The sequence below is a fragment of the Cystoisospora suis genome (assembly GCF_002600585.1).
Source record: "Cystoisospora suis strain Wien I chromosome Unknown contig_5687, whole genome shotgun sequence".
NCBI lineage: Eukaryota > Apicomplexa > Conoidasida > Eucoccidiorida > Sarcocystidae > Cystoisospora > Cystoisospora suis.
Genome location: NW_027158477.1, coordinates 1 through 15,061, shown reverse-complemented (window position 1 = coordinate 15,061; position 15,061 = coordinate 1). Strand labels below are relative to the sequence as shown.

The following is a 15,061-nucleotide window of genomic DNA, read 5'->3' as shown; positions in this document are numbered from 1 at the left end:
GTAAAGGGGCCCGAGGAGACAGGGGGGGAACCAAGCGTTCACCGGAAGAGCTGAAGAGACTTGTCGAAGTTCATCGGAAGGTTGTCAAACAGATTTGTGCTGAATGGCGGAAGATTCTCATGAAAGATACACGAAGACGTCCATCGATTGCACGACGACGAGTAAGAATTAAGCGTTTAGAAGGAGGATCAGGTTCTCTTGTCAAACGGACATCTAGCTATAGGCCCAAAGGTGGGGGAGGTGAGGGAGGGGGGGGGCTGAAGGGAGGCTTGAGAAAGAAGTTAAGTAAAGCAGGGAGTGTCGTTTATATAGATGATAGTTCAGCAGCATCTGGAGAAGGTAAGAAGAAATCGATTCTTAAGAGGGTTGGAAGTGCGAGATCCGTCACACAGAAAGACTCACTTGAAGATGATGTCGATCACAGCAGCAGCAGCAGCACCAGCCATGATAGTGACGATGAAGATGATACGAAGAATGGGGGGAACGTTAAGAGGAAGGAGGAAGAAGGAGATGTGGTGGAGGAGAGATCTCTTTGCAGAAAATCGAAGGGATCTATCCGCCTAGATGGTTCTGCCGTCACGCGATCCGAGAGTGGTTTAAAGAAGACGAAGAAAGGCAGTAACAGAAGTCGAAGTACAGGCGCAAGTTTCTCTGATGAGGATGAAGATGCTCATCGTGTGGAAGGAGAAGACGACGACGAGGAGGTGGAGAGTCATTGCAAAGATCAGTCGACTTCAGGACCCAGTAGTAGGAGTTGCCAGGGGGGAAGCAGGGGCGAAGGAGAAGATAGGAGGAAAGATGTTGATGCTCTAGAGGAAGATGATGAAGGTGAGAAGGAGAGTCGCCAAGCTTTAATGGCATCGTCCGATCCCTCTTCTGTGGACCATCAACAGAGTAAGACTGCGCGGGAGATTTCAAGCACCCAGTCAGAGGAATTAGGAGAAATACGTAGACAATTAATGAAAGCTCAGTCAGCCCAGCAACAGAAAGACTCTACCGGAACGCTTAGTATGAATGGAGCTGAAAGGGATGGAGTGGAGGAGAAGATAAGAAGAAGATCTTCCTCATCAAGGAATGTGAACTCGTCATCTCTATCTCCACTTCACTCTGACTCTCTTTCTTCTCGACAAGTGGACGATCTGCTAGATCACGGTGACATTGTCTGTGGCATGAACAACAGCCGCTCTCCTCCTGTTGGATCTAATAGAGGGGGACGAGGTGGTAGTAGTAGTACTAGTAGTGGGAAAGCAGCAGGAATACAAGCGTCAAGGAGTAAACGAGGAAGTGTGATAGGGGGGGGTGCCGGTGTGACAAAGAAGTTAAGTAAATATAAGACGTTGAATAGAGTCCCACCTGCACAGCCTGAAGGCAATGAAACCCCATTGTTAACACCCGGTGAAATGACACCACGAGATCCTGAGAGTGAGCGACCTATGTTTGGATAGATTATCTTCAGTACGGGGAAGTCAAAAGAATATACCGCGCTCTCCCCTTAAAGAAGGCGAACCTACCTGGTGTGGGTGACGGGAAGAAGAAAACAAGAGACTAAGACTCTTTCTTCGAAGAAGACGGAAGAAGGGGGATGAAGATAGTCACGGACTCTTGTGCTGCTCATGACTGAGGAGGGGAGGAGGAGGTAGGTAGTAGTGAGGCGTATGTATGTACGGTATTCCATATGGTGAAGTTCCAGCTTGAGGAGTTTCTCCAGAGACTTTGCATTGGTTCGTGTGGCTCCCTTAAGAGATTTGTCGCAAGGGAATCGACGAGAAGGCGGGATAACAGTGAGGCCAAGAGATCTTCATGTACTAGACATTATGAACTCATTACCTTTTTTCTCCTCCGCGACATCCTTCAATCAATGACAAAGCTGAGTGCACGCACGGCGGTGTACCCTGAAATATGATTAGGGTGTATTTGGAAAGAGAAAATGAGAGATATAGGAGACACAGTACCACAATCTTTGCATGCACAAAGAGCGAGCATCGCCTGCTCAACAATGAACTCTATCTGTCTGAGTTCAGCTTCGCGGGTTAGCGAAATAGGTATGACAGGGCTCAGGTCGGGCTAGTTTCGGCAATAACGTTGTAAGAAGAGAAGGCACACTAACGAGAGACAAGGAGGGAGAGCTTGTTGAAGCGAGCGGACAGCGCGCCGCAGTGGTGTCTGTGGGCGAGTGGGTGTAAAGAGTTAAGAAGGTCGAGACTGGTTATGGTCTATCTGTATCAGCAGGACGGGGGAAGGTAAAGATGAAACAGATATGCTCAGGCAGCTCTTTCAGGTATACAAAAAGCTGCACATCAGTATTTGCTGATGTGATACACATCGATTTCCGCGTCGGTGTATCGTTGTAAGTCTAGTTGGGGTCGTTCCCTGTTCTTGCCATTTGTCGTGAACACTCGAGCGACGGTGCCATGAGGACGGTCTTTAAAAATCGCCCTGACCTGACAACATCTCAGAAACTAGACTGCATGGGGCATCAGCTAGCTCTTCGGGAAGGTCTGTTGTAACCGATCGAGAGACTAGTGTCATACAAGCGTGGTGTTAGAGCTTCCCCTCTACATGTAAACCAAGGGCATGTGCAGTGTTTCTCTGTTTAGATTTAGCTGTGTATGCACGCTTCTGTCTCAGTTGCACTCCCGGCAGGTCAGTGGTATTTTAGTGCAGCAGGTTTTCACCGGGAAGCCGCCGTTCGTCGTCCTTCGGGGACACTAACTCGAGCGCCCACGGTGTCTAGAAAAAGTACCGCGTGGTTTGTGTTTCTATCAAGAGGTGCGACAAAAAAAGGCACTTGTTTCAACTTCTCGACTTGGTTCTTCATTTTCTAGGTGGTAGATGGTGGGCGCGCGTCTGTTCGTACCTGAGAATTGGAAACTGTACGTATGATGGTCAAGGGATGGCAAGAGCAACAGGGTGTCTTTGCAAGTGGATCTGGAGCGAAATTGTATAGAGGGAATGGTGGAATTGGGGTGGATTCGCTGACTGTCACGAAACCAAGGCCAAGCGTAGCCAGCTGTAGGTGAAGACTTTTCACCACTGGCCTCATCTATAGGTGGGAAGACAAATCGATTTTGTCCGGACTGCGGTAATGATGTGTCTCAGCGGGAAAGAGGAACATATCGTTCTGGAAGAAGCCCTCGCGCGCTTATGGACAACTGATATCCCGTGCGTGTCTGTGTTAAAAGTATCATAGTGCTAGAAGCGTATGATTGACATTTCTGCCTTAATCTTTCTTTCTTCAGTCAGTCCGTGTACGGTACAGCCAGGAGGGTGAGGGGAAACCGACACGTGACTGGTCCGCAGCCTAGCAGCCTCGTGACTACTGAAACATCGACCCATCCGCGCCCTACTCGAGGAAGTGCCTTCCCGCCGCTATCCCGTCTTTTGCCCTTTGCTTTTTTTCTCTCGTCTTACCTCCGTTCGAGAACTTGTGAAGGAAAGCTTCACGACCCAGCTGTCCCAAGTTGTGATTGCGCTCTAGGCGTTCTGTGAGGGGCTGCTTCGTGCAGGTGTCCGTTCATAGGAGAAGTGCACCGAGGTCATATCCTCTGTTAAGAAAAAGACGGGTCCTGGCAGCGGTCTACATCGTCTTCGGGTGTGTCCAGAACCTTTTGGGGTGTCAGGGCTGAAAATTGTCAGCCTCTTGTTGCTTGCATCCGCAATTCTTTTTGAGGAAAGCCCGGGCAACGCTACCGTCCCAAGAGATCCCGCTGCTTAAGAAGGCATAGCCAAAGTGCTTTCGCAAATACCTCAGTCAAAGCGCAGTGCAGAGGTGATGTCTCCGGCGAGGGGGGAGTACCGGTCAGTTTTCCCTGCGAGCTGTACGCTACAATTGACGCATGAGGCATAAATGCTAGCGAGAGGTATCAGATGGTTTATATCTGCAGTATCACTGCGTAGCAGAGCAGCCAGGGTGTCCAGTCAGAGTGACTAGTCTTTCGAGTGGTCTCTGGCGAGCTCCTTCGCGTCACTGGTGAGTGCCCAGGGACCGACGTGGGGCTCCATCGGTGAAGCAGAACACAAACTACCATCGGCCCGCGGTCGGCTGGCAGCTTTCTCCGGACCTAGCTGATTCAAAAACTTGCCATGCGAACCGTTTTTGTCCTCCGAGAAGCCTGCAAGACAATCCTGGCGACACTCGGTTTGGCCTTTCATTTTTGCGCACAGCAGATGCGTTAAACACTCCTACCCTTGAGCTGCGAGAGTGCTTGCTTGAAGTTACTGCGTCTGCACGCACGCGGCGCGGTCTCTTTTTAAAACCGAACTTCGCGCTGCCAAACATGTTCCTGTGGCTAGCCCCTTCGGTTCCATTGTTCTCACACAGAGGTGCTGCAAGTGGGTTCTGTCGAGACGCGGGACCAGAATCACTTTCTTAACAGCCCAAGCCCAACTACCGATGTCTACTGATCCCGCGCTTTGATTGCGTGGCATAAACTCCCCGCTTGCAGGCGGCTTACCATGTGCTACAGGTATACGCTGTAGCGCTCCGGCCATTCACCCGGAGAACAGGATACTTGTCTTACAGGAATGTACGGACCTCCTCAAACAATAACATCAGGTGTGAAATGTGCAGCTGCACCAGGGCACGAGTGTAGCTGGCAGTGGTCCGGGAAACGTCACGGGCACCTGGGTCAAGCAGCTAGGTCGCATCGACATGTGGTACACGTGCAGATGGTGATGGTGATGATCCCTGCGGAGTAGGGGGGAGGAGCGAGATTAGTCAGCGCCGTGGTTACCGCGACCCAGCCCCAGCAGTTTCACTGAGAGTAGGGTGCTGGCAGTGGCACTACAGGGCAGTGGTAAACCTGCAGGCTTCGCGTTTCAGGTCATGTGTCTCCTTTTGTGGCGTTCCCCGTTTGATGTTTTTGTTTCCTACAGTCCGCTCTTGAAGTCAAAAAACTCTTCAGAAATTCTTCTTCTTTTTCACTGTGGTAGTCAACGAATAGGCCACGCTACTGTGCGCCGTCGCCAGGTTGCACGGCGCGCTGCTGCTGCTGCTGCTTAGCGGCGGTCCCTCCCCCATCGAGGCTGTCCATTCGTTGCGACTGCCTAGTCCCTCACTACGCCATTCTTTGCGCTAGAGCCTGGAAAACTACCGTTCTATATCCGACCTGTTGAATTGAAGAGGGTGGGAGGCAGGAATCTTTCTTGTTTCGTTTTCGTGACCCAAGTCTGTGCCTGACGTACCCGCCGCTGATAGCTTAGTGTTACCACCAATGACTCCGGCAGCAACTGCTGATGCGTAGAGAGCAGGTTGGTACTAGGCTTTGTCGGCCTGCGTGCTTCATCCAGCACAGGAACGTCGCAACTGATCGGCTGTTTCCAGTAGCTGTTTCCGGGACACGGCTGTCAATTTCTATAGTGTTCTGTCTGTAGTATTTTCTTTCTGTCAAGGACCGTTTAGGATTCAGATGTTCTCGAAATAGTTTCTGTTGGATGCTTGTCAATAGCCCCCTGGCGGTACTGCTGCTCCGCAATAGTAGTGGCCAACCTACTAGTACCATCAACCCGCCTCGTTAAGGGCGGAAGCGTTCTTTGCTGGCTTGCAGTAATAGAACAAGGACTTTGCAAATATGGTTATCACTTATAAAGTGCATGTATCCGTCAAATTTTGTCTGTGACCTGACCTGGCTGCGCGTTTACGAGGCGTTCTCTCCGCGGTTGTGTGGCTCTTGGCCTCCCTTTGTGAATCGGCGCTTCTTGTGCCGATGGAAGGCTTGGTAAGTATTGATTACATGTATCGTCTCTGTTACTGTCTCATCTTGATTCAACCTCTCTATCGAAACGGTGTGTCAATCGTTTTAGTTTTACTCGTATGCATTGCAAAGGACCACATCCCTCGGATCGCGTAGGCTATCTCTGCCGTGCGATCCGTTGTAAATGTCACGGAGTCCTGGCACGGAGAAGCGCGTTTCCGTTGTCACCAGAAGGTGATAGTGACGCGTCTCTGAGCCGGGGGGCTGTTCGCTTTTCGCATCTTGCGAAGGGCCGGAAGGCATGAGCTATAACGGGTGTCTCAGGTGCGCTCCTCATAGACGGCAGCAGTAGCGGTATCTTTCCGGCCTGGTCGTCAGCGGTGCTGAGGCGTGAAGGACAACGCCTGTATTCACTGCAGCATGGCCATAAGCAGCATTCGTGTCTCTCACTCGTAACGACCGTCGTCACGTACCGTTGCCTCCCGCGCTTCCATATGGGGCCGTTCCCTGCAGGAGCATCGGCGTCGGAATCAGCGGGGACTGAGGCCGCCGCTGGGGGGGAAGGTGTTATTGGAGGGGTGTATCCCTTGGCCTCGGGCTATCAAGGTTCATCGTCGTACGCGGGGAGCGGAGGGTGCATGGCGGCAGGGGGAGGTCACGATGCTGTCGCTGCGTCTTCCCGCGGTATTCGACCAAGTAACGCTGCTCCTCCCATAGGGGTGTACGGGGCGCCTTCTGCTGAAGGCAGCGTGTCGCCTGGGGCTGCTGCGGTACCGGGACCCACTGGAGCGGTTGGCGCTCCGTGCTTGGTAGGTCCTTCGCTTCCCCCCTCCTCTCCAGAGAACACATACGCTAATGGTGGAGGAGCACCCTTGTCTTCTCTTCTTATGCAACTTCAGCAGCTCGTAGGAGGCAATGGGGCAACAGCAGTGACTGGTCCCAGCAGTGGCGGTTTGACCAGTGGGAGTAAAAGAGGAGGAACCGCTGGCCTCTCACGACAAGGTTGTCGGCCGCCGGCCGGACCAGGTAGCGGCGGGGGGGGAGCACAAGGTGCCCGGGGCGGGGCATATGGAGAGAATTCACAAGCGAATCATCAGCCGGGGATGGGCCGGGGTCCGCACCATCAGCAAGCTGGATCGTGGGGGGGAGGGGGCGGAGGGAACGGGGGTCAGCAGCATCGAGGAGGTAGTAATAATTCCGGCTCTTCCTCGTTGCCAAACTCGTCGTCACCCCTCCCCTCTGGCCCAGGGCGGCCACCGCCACGACCTCCAGCCCAAAATACCGAACGGATGTCACTCCCCGAGCGCCCCAGCGGACCTCATCCCCGGTGGAGAGGAGGAGGACCGTCGGGCTTCAATGGCAATAATAGCTCACAGGCGGGAGGGGGGGGGGCATCGGGGAGCTCTCATCAGAAGCTATACAAAACGAAGATATGCCCGTGGTACCCTCTTAAAAGGTGTACACATGGTGACCAGTGTAGCTGGGCACATTCAGGACATGAGTTGAGAAATCCTCCTCAGGGTTCGGTACGCAGCAGTGGAGGGACGTGGGGAAGGCAGAATCATATGGGTAGTAATAGTAGTAACGGTAGCGGGGGGGGTGGTGGTGGTGGAGGCAATCAAGAACCTTCAGGAATACGCCGGTCACCGAACTCAAACCTGGTAAGCACCAGTAATACTAACAGCAGTAATAGTAACCATTCACGCCAACAGGAGGGTCTGTATTACCAGACAGATAGCGAGGTGGAGAATACGGATGTCGGGGGAGGGGGTAGTCAGAAGGTGGAGTTTTCGGGGGCAGACGGATCCGGCGGGTCTCTGAAGGAGCGTCCGACAGGCTACCTGGGACCGCCGCCTCCAAACAATCGAGGCACACAACGTCAGGGAGGGGGGGCAACGCCGAAGAGGCCCAGGAGGCGAGTCTGCTGGTTCGTCAGGACGTGGAGAGGGTCTTATCGGCACGGCAACGCGTACGGGACTATCTCAAACAGGCGGTGAGAGATCGCAGACAGGTAACAATGTGTGGAACTCCCGTGGAGGTGATAATAACGGGGGAGGAGGGGGGGGCGTTGTTAGCGGAGGGGGTGGTCAAAGAGCTCATCATCAGCAGCATCATCGAGGAAAGCACAACGGTGGATCTGGGTTTACGAATTCTCATCATGGCCAGGGGTTGCGGGCGTCAAGCCAAGAGAGCCGAAGCCAGTTGTCGGATGCGGGCGCTGTGGGGAACACACCTCTAGGGGCGAATAGTCGGAACGGCACGTCGCAGGCTATGCAGTCGGGAGTGGAGAGACCATCGCTACAGCATCTGCGTGCTCCGGGCAGTGGGGAGGGTACTTCCCCCTCTGCTGGTAGTGCGTCGCAGGTACGGCCTAGGGGCAACGGGGGTAGTATTAGCAGCGGTGGAGGTGCACCTGGAAACTCTTTACCGGGAGAGACTACGGCAGGGGAGACGACTTCACGGGCATCCCCTGCTCATGGAGGGGTGGGTGGGGGGAGTGTCAACACGTCGTGTAACCAAGTAGGTGGAGCAAGTTTTGTATTGGGGCCGGGAAAGCGGCGGCTGTGTCCTTATCTCACTAGGAAGAACGGATGCTACAAAGGCGAAGCATGTCGGTATGCACATTCGGAAGAAGAGGCGTTGAGTGCTGCTTTAATGCAGCAGGCGGGCATTAGGAACAGCAGCGTCGGTTCTCCGGCCGTGGCGTCCGCCCCTTCATGTGTTGGAACACCGACTAGTGGCAAGTCAACGGTGTCAGCATCTCATCCTGGACTTGGGATCGATCCCATGGCGTCATCTGTGAGCACGCCTCTTGGTGGTCCAGGGGTAGGAGGTCCAGTTGCGCTGATGCTTGACCCGGCTTCCACGGCTGGTCTTCTGTTATTACATAGTCAGCCTGGAGATATTCCTTCTAGTACGCTTGGACCTCGAGAAGATGGAGTTGGACTCTCACCGGCGGCTCTACCGATTCCCCTACCCGTGCGGCAAGTTGCCGGCGTTGCGAACACCGAGACCTTACACAAAGGTCAACTTGCAAGATGTGTGTGCACCACTGGAAGTGAAAAGCTGTTCGCAAATGCTTTGAAAGCAGATGGGGGGACTGCCGGGGGGGATGCGAGCTCTGGTGTCGTCTCCGACGGAGTTCCACGCGTGGTTACTCTAGGACAACAAAATGCAGTGGCTGCCCATCATCACCACTCTGCTGCCGTGCAGCTAGGCCATCACGGTCTGTCTCCAACGGCTGCTGCTGCTCTTGCTCCTGGGGCTTTACATTTTCAGCAGGGAGCCGTGCCGGCTCTTGTTATGAATTCTCCAGGAGCAGTCATGCCTGCTCCTATGGGTGGCCCGACACCTGCCCTGAAAGGCGGAGGAGACTTTCAAACAGGAGTAAGCGTGGAGGATGCAGCAGCAGCCGACGCGACGGGACATAACAGTAGGCAACCGTCGGGTGTGGCAGCTGGCAGGCCTGTGGGGAGCGAAACTCCTGTTCCTGTAGCAGCAGCAGAGATTCCGTCGGCAGCAGGTGGTGGTGTCTCTGCTGCTTCAGGTGGCATGGTAGGTACAGGTGTCATGACGGGAGTACAACCCCTTGCAGCTGTACGACTGCCATCGGGGCAGACTCCTCCTCCGACAGCAGCTGTGGCTCCACCACCGTATTGGCCACCAGGCATCCAGGCGTCGCCGCCTCAACAGCAAGGGGTAGTCGTAGGGCCGCCCCATCCTCATCCTCAAGCAGCCGGCGCGCTCTTGGCTCCAGGTGTCGGAGGTCCAGCAGTTGGTACTTTGATCGCTCCAGGTGCTGCCGCAGCGGGGGCCCATCACCACCATCATCACCCGGGCGCAGTGGCACCAGGTTGTTTGCCTACAGCCTTTGGACTTATTGCACCACCACCTCCTGCTATAGCGGGAGGAGGAGGGCAGCAGCAGCCCGCGCATCATGCTCTGATGCTGGGAGGCCATCAAGGAACGGCTCTCCCCGCAACGGCGCTTCTGCCCTCGGGTGCGCACCCGGGTTTTTATTTTGCTGGCGCTCCACGTGCCGGCAGTAATACTGTTATGAGTATCATGCCGATACCCCTGATGCACTTCGCTGCGTCCACCGAGGAGTTGAACGCAGCTGCACCGCTGTTCTACGAAGATTGAGAACACACAACACACTTGTCGATGTAGTTAGTAGCCAGTACTCGCTAACCTCACTCAAAAGTGGACGTTGACGAGACAGGCGACAGTGACAGGAGCTGGTATATTAAAACTCAACAATGACAGGCGCATATACGTTTATTCTATCTGCTAAGACAGTCATCGTACTGATTCAATATGGAAGGTGCGGACTAGCAAGTGAGATGAGATGTTAATCAATCAATTGCGAAGTAGTAAGGGCCAGCAAAGATCATGAGAACGTTCGGTCAGTGTTGTCCCGTGATTGTTTCTCAATTCGTCGTCGTCATTGCGAACGTCCATTGCCCTTTTTTTTAAGAAGACAAACCAATCGTGACAAGATCAGCCGTCAGTATATGACGGCTCTCCCCGTCCTAATACCCTGGTGCAACTTCCCACCCAGCCGGCAGGCGCCGTTGGTTGTGGGCCGGGAAGGGGAGGAGGGTGGGATAACTCGTGCCACGGTGACGAGCTATGCAAAAAGTGAAGGGGCGTTCGAAGAGTTCCCTATAGTTACGTGGCGCTTTGAAACCCTCTTCAGCCACGGCTCTGGTGCACCTGACATAGTGGGAAAGCAGCCCGTGTATACCCTACTGTATATAGTGGGGCTGCGAAAGGCCGACTGGCTAGGGGTTACCCCTCCTGCGCTTCCACATGGCAACTGACGGTAGCGCCGGTAGTCGTGAAGATCCTGTAGCTCCAAATCGATCCGTCACATCCAGTCGAACTATCGAACACAATTCAGGAGCTTTTTTTTTGAGATGGAGCGCTAGCGCGCTCGCTATACTGGAGATCAAGAGGAAGAGCGTAAGGTGTTTACTCCCTGTTGGGATTCCTGCTACTCTGTTACAGCATCCGGTACCGCGTCCGGAATACATACAACTGGCATGGGCGGCATCGCGTCAACCAGGCTGGGAAAAGCATTCCTCGCAGCGTCGCTTCAGACCCACCGAGAGACTATTGAAACGATTCGGGTGGCAGCTGCCGTAGAGGACACTTTCTTTTCTGACGGCGTATGTCGTCTTCGTTTTTCCGCGTGATGAACAATAAACCTGGCACCTTGGCTGTGCCGGGAAATCCGTAGTCCTGAGGAAGATGTTGGGGGCCGGATAATGCGCTCGCCGTTGGCTAGTAGTCTTTCTGCGCGTGAACATCGATCTCATTAGTTCTATAAGAGCTGTTGTGTGTGTCAACTCAGCCCATGCCCCTCTGCCTGCAGGCAGTGTTCCTGGCTTTTGGTCTTCCAGGCCATTCTCTTACGACGCACCTCCGAATGTGTTCTTTGCCTATTCCCTGATCAGATATCTGTTCCTGTCTCCTCCCCTTCGTTCCCGTGGCTGCTCATCGTACATACAGTACCGCCACTGACTGCGCTACTGAAGAAGCGACCTATTAGAACATACCCTTCTTTCCCTGAGAATCTCCAAAGGAATTCACACTGAAACAAGCGTTTTTTTCGATTTTGCTCCTTTGAAGTTCAAGATCGACTACTTACGGAAAGGACTGTGCTCATCGGGGATTTCCGGCCGATGTGACTGGTTCATACAAAAGCAATCACCACGGATATGGACACGTACACAGACTTCATCCGATCTATACTGCTAAATTCCCCGTGCGTTCGACTGTGTACACCCTGAGTAAGGACGGTACACGGGAAGTCCGGAAGACGTTTCTAGATACACGGCGGAGCCGTAGTCTGGCCCTGTTCACTACTACTACTACTACACGGGCTCCCCTTGTTACGCTGCAGGATCGGGCGCAAATCTCAAGTAATTTTTTCCTGAGGGACACGCCTTTGTTTCAAAGCCCTTCGGCAGCTTCTCCCTTGCTTCACCATCGGACAGTGTCGGTTGCACCATCACCTTGTCACCTGGCTTCCATCCCTCCGGCGTTGCTACAGGATACTTATCTGTAAGCTGAGAAGAGAAGGCAAAAACCGAACATCAGAAACTTGAGATCACTTCCACCTGATCCATCACAGCGGACCACTGCGACATTCTTCAACCAACTGTCACCTTCGCAGGTCATGTAGACAGTCGTTTTCTCTATCAGATCTTCTGTCACTCATGAACAAAGACGAAGAGCTTAGAGATCGCAGCCTTTCTTCGAGTGCACAGTTTTAAAACAATGAACAACGATCACGACCCATTCTTTTGTCCACTGTCTACTGTTTATGACAGGTGTCCGCACTCCTGTATACAGTAGCATACATACAAGATAATTTCATTATACACGACCACACCTTAAGCCACTTCAGTCCAGTACGCTTGCAATACACGCCTGTTAGATGGTATCCGGATGACGCCTGTCTTTTTTTCGCTACATCTTCGGCTGTGATTCTGACCAGCATATCAATAAGCACACAGACTCACTCTTCACTACATACATGCATACAAGTATACATACCTGAGCAAAACACGACATACATCCAGATTATACGATACATACGCTTTATGTTGGTACACATGATCGACCAGGTGAACTGGGGGGGCGCCTTTAGGAACCTCCGCTCTAAGCGCGAATGCTCTACGCTCCGCTGCTTCGATGAGAACAATGGCGGAGTAACGAACGACAAAACCTGCTTACCTGAAGACCGTCGAGAACTCGAAGAACTTCACTGAAATTTCGACCAACATTAGCTGGGTAAAGTATCAGAGCCCTGACCCGTTTGTTTGGCCCTATAAAAACCACAGCCCGACATGTGAGAGGAAGTCCATCCTTGTCCTTCTCATCGGGGTCCATAATACCTAGATCTGCAGCTAGTTTTCTCTCCGGATCGGCGATGATAGGAAAGGGAAGGTCGCCTGAAAGTTGTGCAACGCTCATGACATCTTTACTCCATTCCTGAAAGAATTGAAGAAGAAACGAAAGAAAAACGCTTGTAAGATGTACACTTGTGGACAATCTTTGAAGCATGTATACGGGGGTACCGACGATGCACCTGACGGGCCGGCATGAAAACAACTTCTCATCCTGTCCTCTTTATCGGCAAGCGCAGTCTACTTGTACTTCCAGCCTGTTTCTGTGCTGTTTCGTGAGCTTATATAACCGGGCGCGGGCTGATCCAAGCACACGGAGAGGCGAAAGACAGATTTCTTCTGTCTTTCATATTTCCGTGTATTGTAACTGCTTGCGTTCTCTACTACAACGTGCGTGGGCACGCATTGCTTTTTGGTTGCTTCTCCACAGTAGTAGTAGTTATTACAAGGGCCAGTGCGCTTACACGGCACTTTGATACTTAGGTCAGTAACTGTTTTTCTACGGCTGTATTGAGACTACTACAAGCTCGGGTGAGACACCTCACTTCGAGACTCCCCTCATACCTTATGAGATTCAAGAGCGTTACACGAAAAGCCAACCAACTTGCAGTTTCTCTTCTGGAATTCCTGAGCGAGCTTGGCGGCCTGGGAGAGTTCTGTCGTACATACTGGGGTGAAGTCATTGGGATGACTGAAGGAAAAAGCAAAAATCCTCAGCCTTCCTCCGTTGTACAAGGAAGGAACACACTTGACGCTCGCTGAAAACGAGATTGCCGGACGCTGCACCTCCGCCTAGTCCCTTTCCAGCGGAATGGACACGAATACGGAAAGCCCCAAGCACTCTAATATCCCCGCCTTGTGCTTGTCTACTGTCCCTACACTGCTACTAGAAGAGACACTGAAAAAGCGAGCAAGGCCAAGGGAGTCGGCCTGCACACACCTACTGTTCAGCCTGGTATGAAACAGACGGACGCGGCTCCTGCTGAGCTTCATCGTGTTTCACGTTTCTGCACCCGGCAAAGAAACTGCTCTGGGCGCCCTTCATCTTCTTATGACAAACTGACATGAAGGGGAGAAATACCAAAAGAAAGAAGTGGCTGTTAGGCTCTTCTACTCCGAAGAAGTTTGGGCGCATGGCTGAACTACGCCTGCTTCCCTGGGGGAGCGCTGAAACGAATTCCGAAGTCCCCTCTCCTTTAGCGGGGCTTCAGATCTCTATAGCTAACACAAGTACTACTGCGTTTATACTGGAGTCACGTCTACCTCGTGTTTTTCATTTGGAACAAGAGGCAGTCCGGCTGGAAAGTTACACTGCCTCTATGCGGGCCCCCGACAGCCCTGCCCATCTTAAGGAAAAAAGAAACTGAGGACACCCCCTATATAGGGAAGGAAGAGAAACAGAAAATAATGACTGAAACCGGTACGTGGTAACCGAATGTGCTCACCTCATCAAGAGACCCCAGCCATCTCCTAAGAAACTATAAAGACTAATTTTATCACCCGGCAGCCCCGAAGCCGCCGCCTGAATGTCGGGGAAAACACTCCCGAGATGCAACATTGTGTACTCATCCAAGAAGGTTGACGGGAGTCAAAAGAAAGCGAGAATACAGTCGTGGAACGGGATGCAAAAAAAAGAAGAAAAGACGGAAAATCCCGAGCGATCGTGCTGGAATGCCGTCACTCCCCACATCATCCCACCTCGCTACTAGGCGGCACACCGTCTTCACACACACTTCCGCCTGCGTTCTGTGCGTAACAACGGACATAGAGACGCAACCGGAAAAAGAACACACTCTCAGCTCTCCCCCAATCCCAACACTGTAACCGGAAGAACACGGTTAACAAGCACATGGGACCGAGGACCCAGAATGAGTGTCTCGCAGGCCGTCCACTTCTGTGAGACGTGTACTCGGGCAACACACTGCACAAGGCCGAACCGTAGCACTGCTTTTTCAGTTGGGACATAGGGTGGGGGCGTACCTGCTCTTACAGAAAGACATTGCCTGCTCGACGCGCTCCCTCGAAGACGGACGACTGCTCTGTGCTTCGGATAGGAGAGTGCCTCAAGAGCGCATTGAGCACGCACGGCTAGCAGATGCGCGTAGTGCAGAAGAGTCTTCTGAAGGGGCAAGTGTGAGAGCCTTGCATTTTGTGCTGAGGGGATTATCAACGCTAGAACTCCGGGATCGCGACCCTAACTGCTGATGAACCTCCGCTAGATCTGTGCTACAAGGATACGCCTGCTTCAGTAGCTGCCATTACCCTACTTCTTCTGAACCCCGACTTGGCTATTCGTAGTTCGTGTGTCGGAGAAACACATCCTGGTAGGACTGCCTCTCGTCTGTGGACAAACTCCTTTCTTCTCTATGTAGCTTCCACTAGGTTTTCTTTGATGTGACAAAATTCGTGAGGAGTTCCAACTGTGGCCAGTGTGCTGCCGCGTCGCTACTG

General features: G+C 52.8%; 3 protein-coding genes across 3 annotated transcripts; 2 read left to right on the top strand and 1 right to left on the bottom strand.

Moving 5' to 3' along the window:
• On the top strand, positions 1-3,495 carry CSUI_009488 (armadillo interacting protein). Its single transcript, XM_068069604.1, has one exon. It carries the CDS (start codon positions 120-122, stop codon positions 1,443-1,445), a length of 1,326 nt encoding a protein of 441 aa, XP_067918422.1. The 5' UTR covers positions 1-119; the 3' UTR covers positions 1,446-3,495.
• Positions 3,496-4,341: 846 nt separating this feature from the next.
• CSUI_009487 (zinc finger (ccch type) motif-containing protein) lies at positions 4,342-10,191 on the top strand. The gene has a single exon (XM_068069603.1). The coding sequence runs from the start codon at positions 7,965-7,967 to the stop codon at positions 9,834-9,836; it is 1,872 nt and encodes a 623-aa protein (XP_067918421.1). The 5' UTR covers positions 4,342-7,964; the 3' UTR covers positions 9,837-10,191.
• A 1,075-nt stretch (positions 10,192-11,266) lies between these two features.
• CSUI_009486 (peroxiredoxin 6) lies at positions 11,267-15,027 on the bottom strand. The gene is made up of 4 exons (XM_068069602.1): positions 14,056-15,027; positions 13,175-13,301; positions 12,438-12,695; positions 11,267-11,767 (listed from the first exon to the last, which is right to left on the bottom strand). Exons 1-4 carry the CDS (start codon positions 14,166-14,168, stop codon positions 11,591-11,593), a joined length of 675 nt encoding a protein of 224 aa, XP_067918420.1. The 5' UTR covers positions 14,169-15,027; the 3' UTR covers positions 11,267-11,590.
• Positions 15,028-15,061: the final 34 nt, after the last annotated feature.

Excerpts from the sequence above, each read along its gene's own strand:
- CSUI_009488 (XM_068069604.1), top strand. The coding sequence starts at position 120 with ATGAAAGATACACGAAGACGTCCATCGATTGCACGACGACGAGTAAGA.
- CSUI_009487 (XM_068069603.1), top strand. The coding sequence starts at position 7,965 with ATGCAGTCGGGAGTGGAGAGACCATCGCTACAGCATCTGCGTGCTCCG.
- CSUI_009486 (XM_068069602.1), bottom strand. The coding sequence starts at position 14,168 with ATGTTGCATCTCGGGAGTGTTTTCCCCGACATTCAGGCGGCGGCTTCG. Across the intron at positions 13,302-14,055 it reads GGCTGGGGTCTCTTGATGAG|TCATCCCAATGACTTCACCC; the intron begins GTGAGCACATTC and ends TTTTTCCTTCAG. Across the intron at positions 11,768-12,437 it reads GAGTTCTCGACGGTCTTCAG|CTTACAGATAAGTATCCTGT; the intron begins GTAAGCAGGTTT and ends TTCTCTTCTCAG.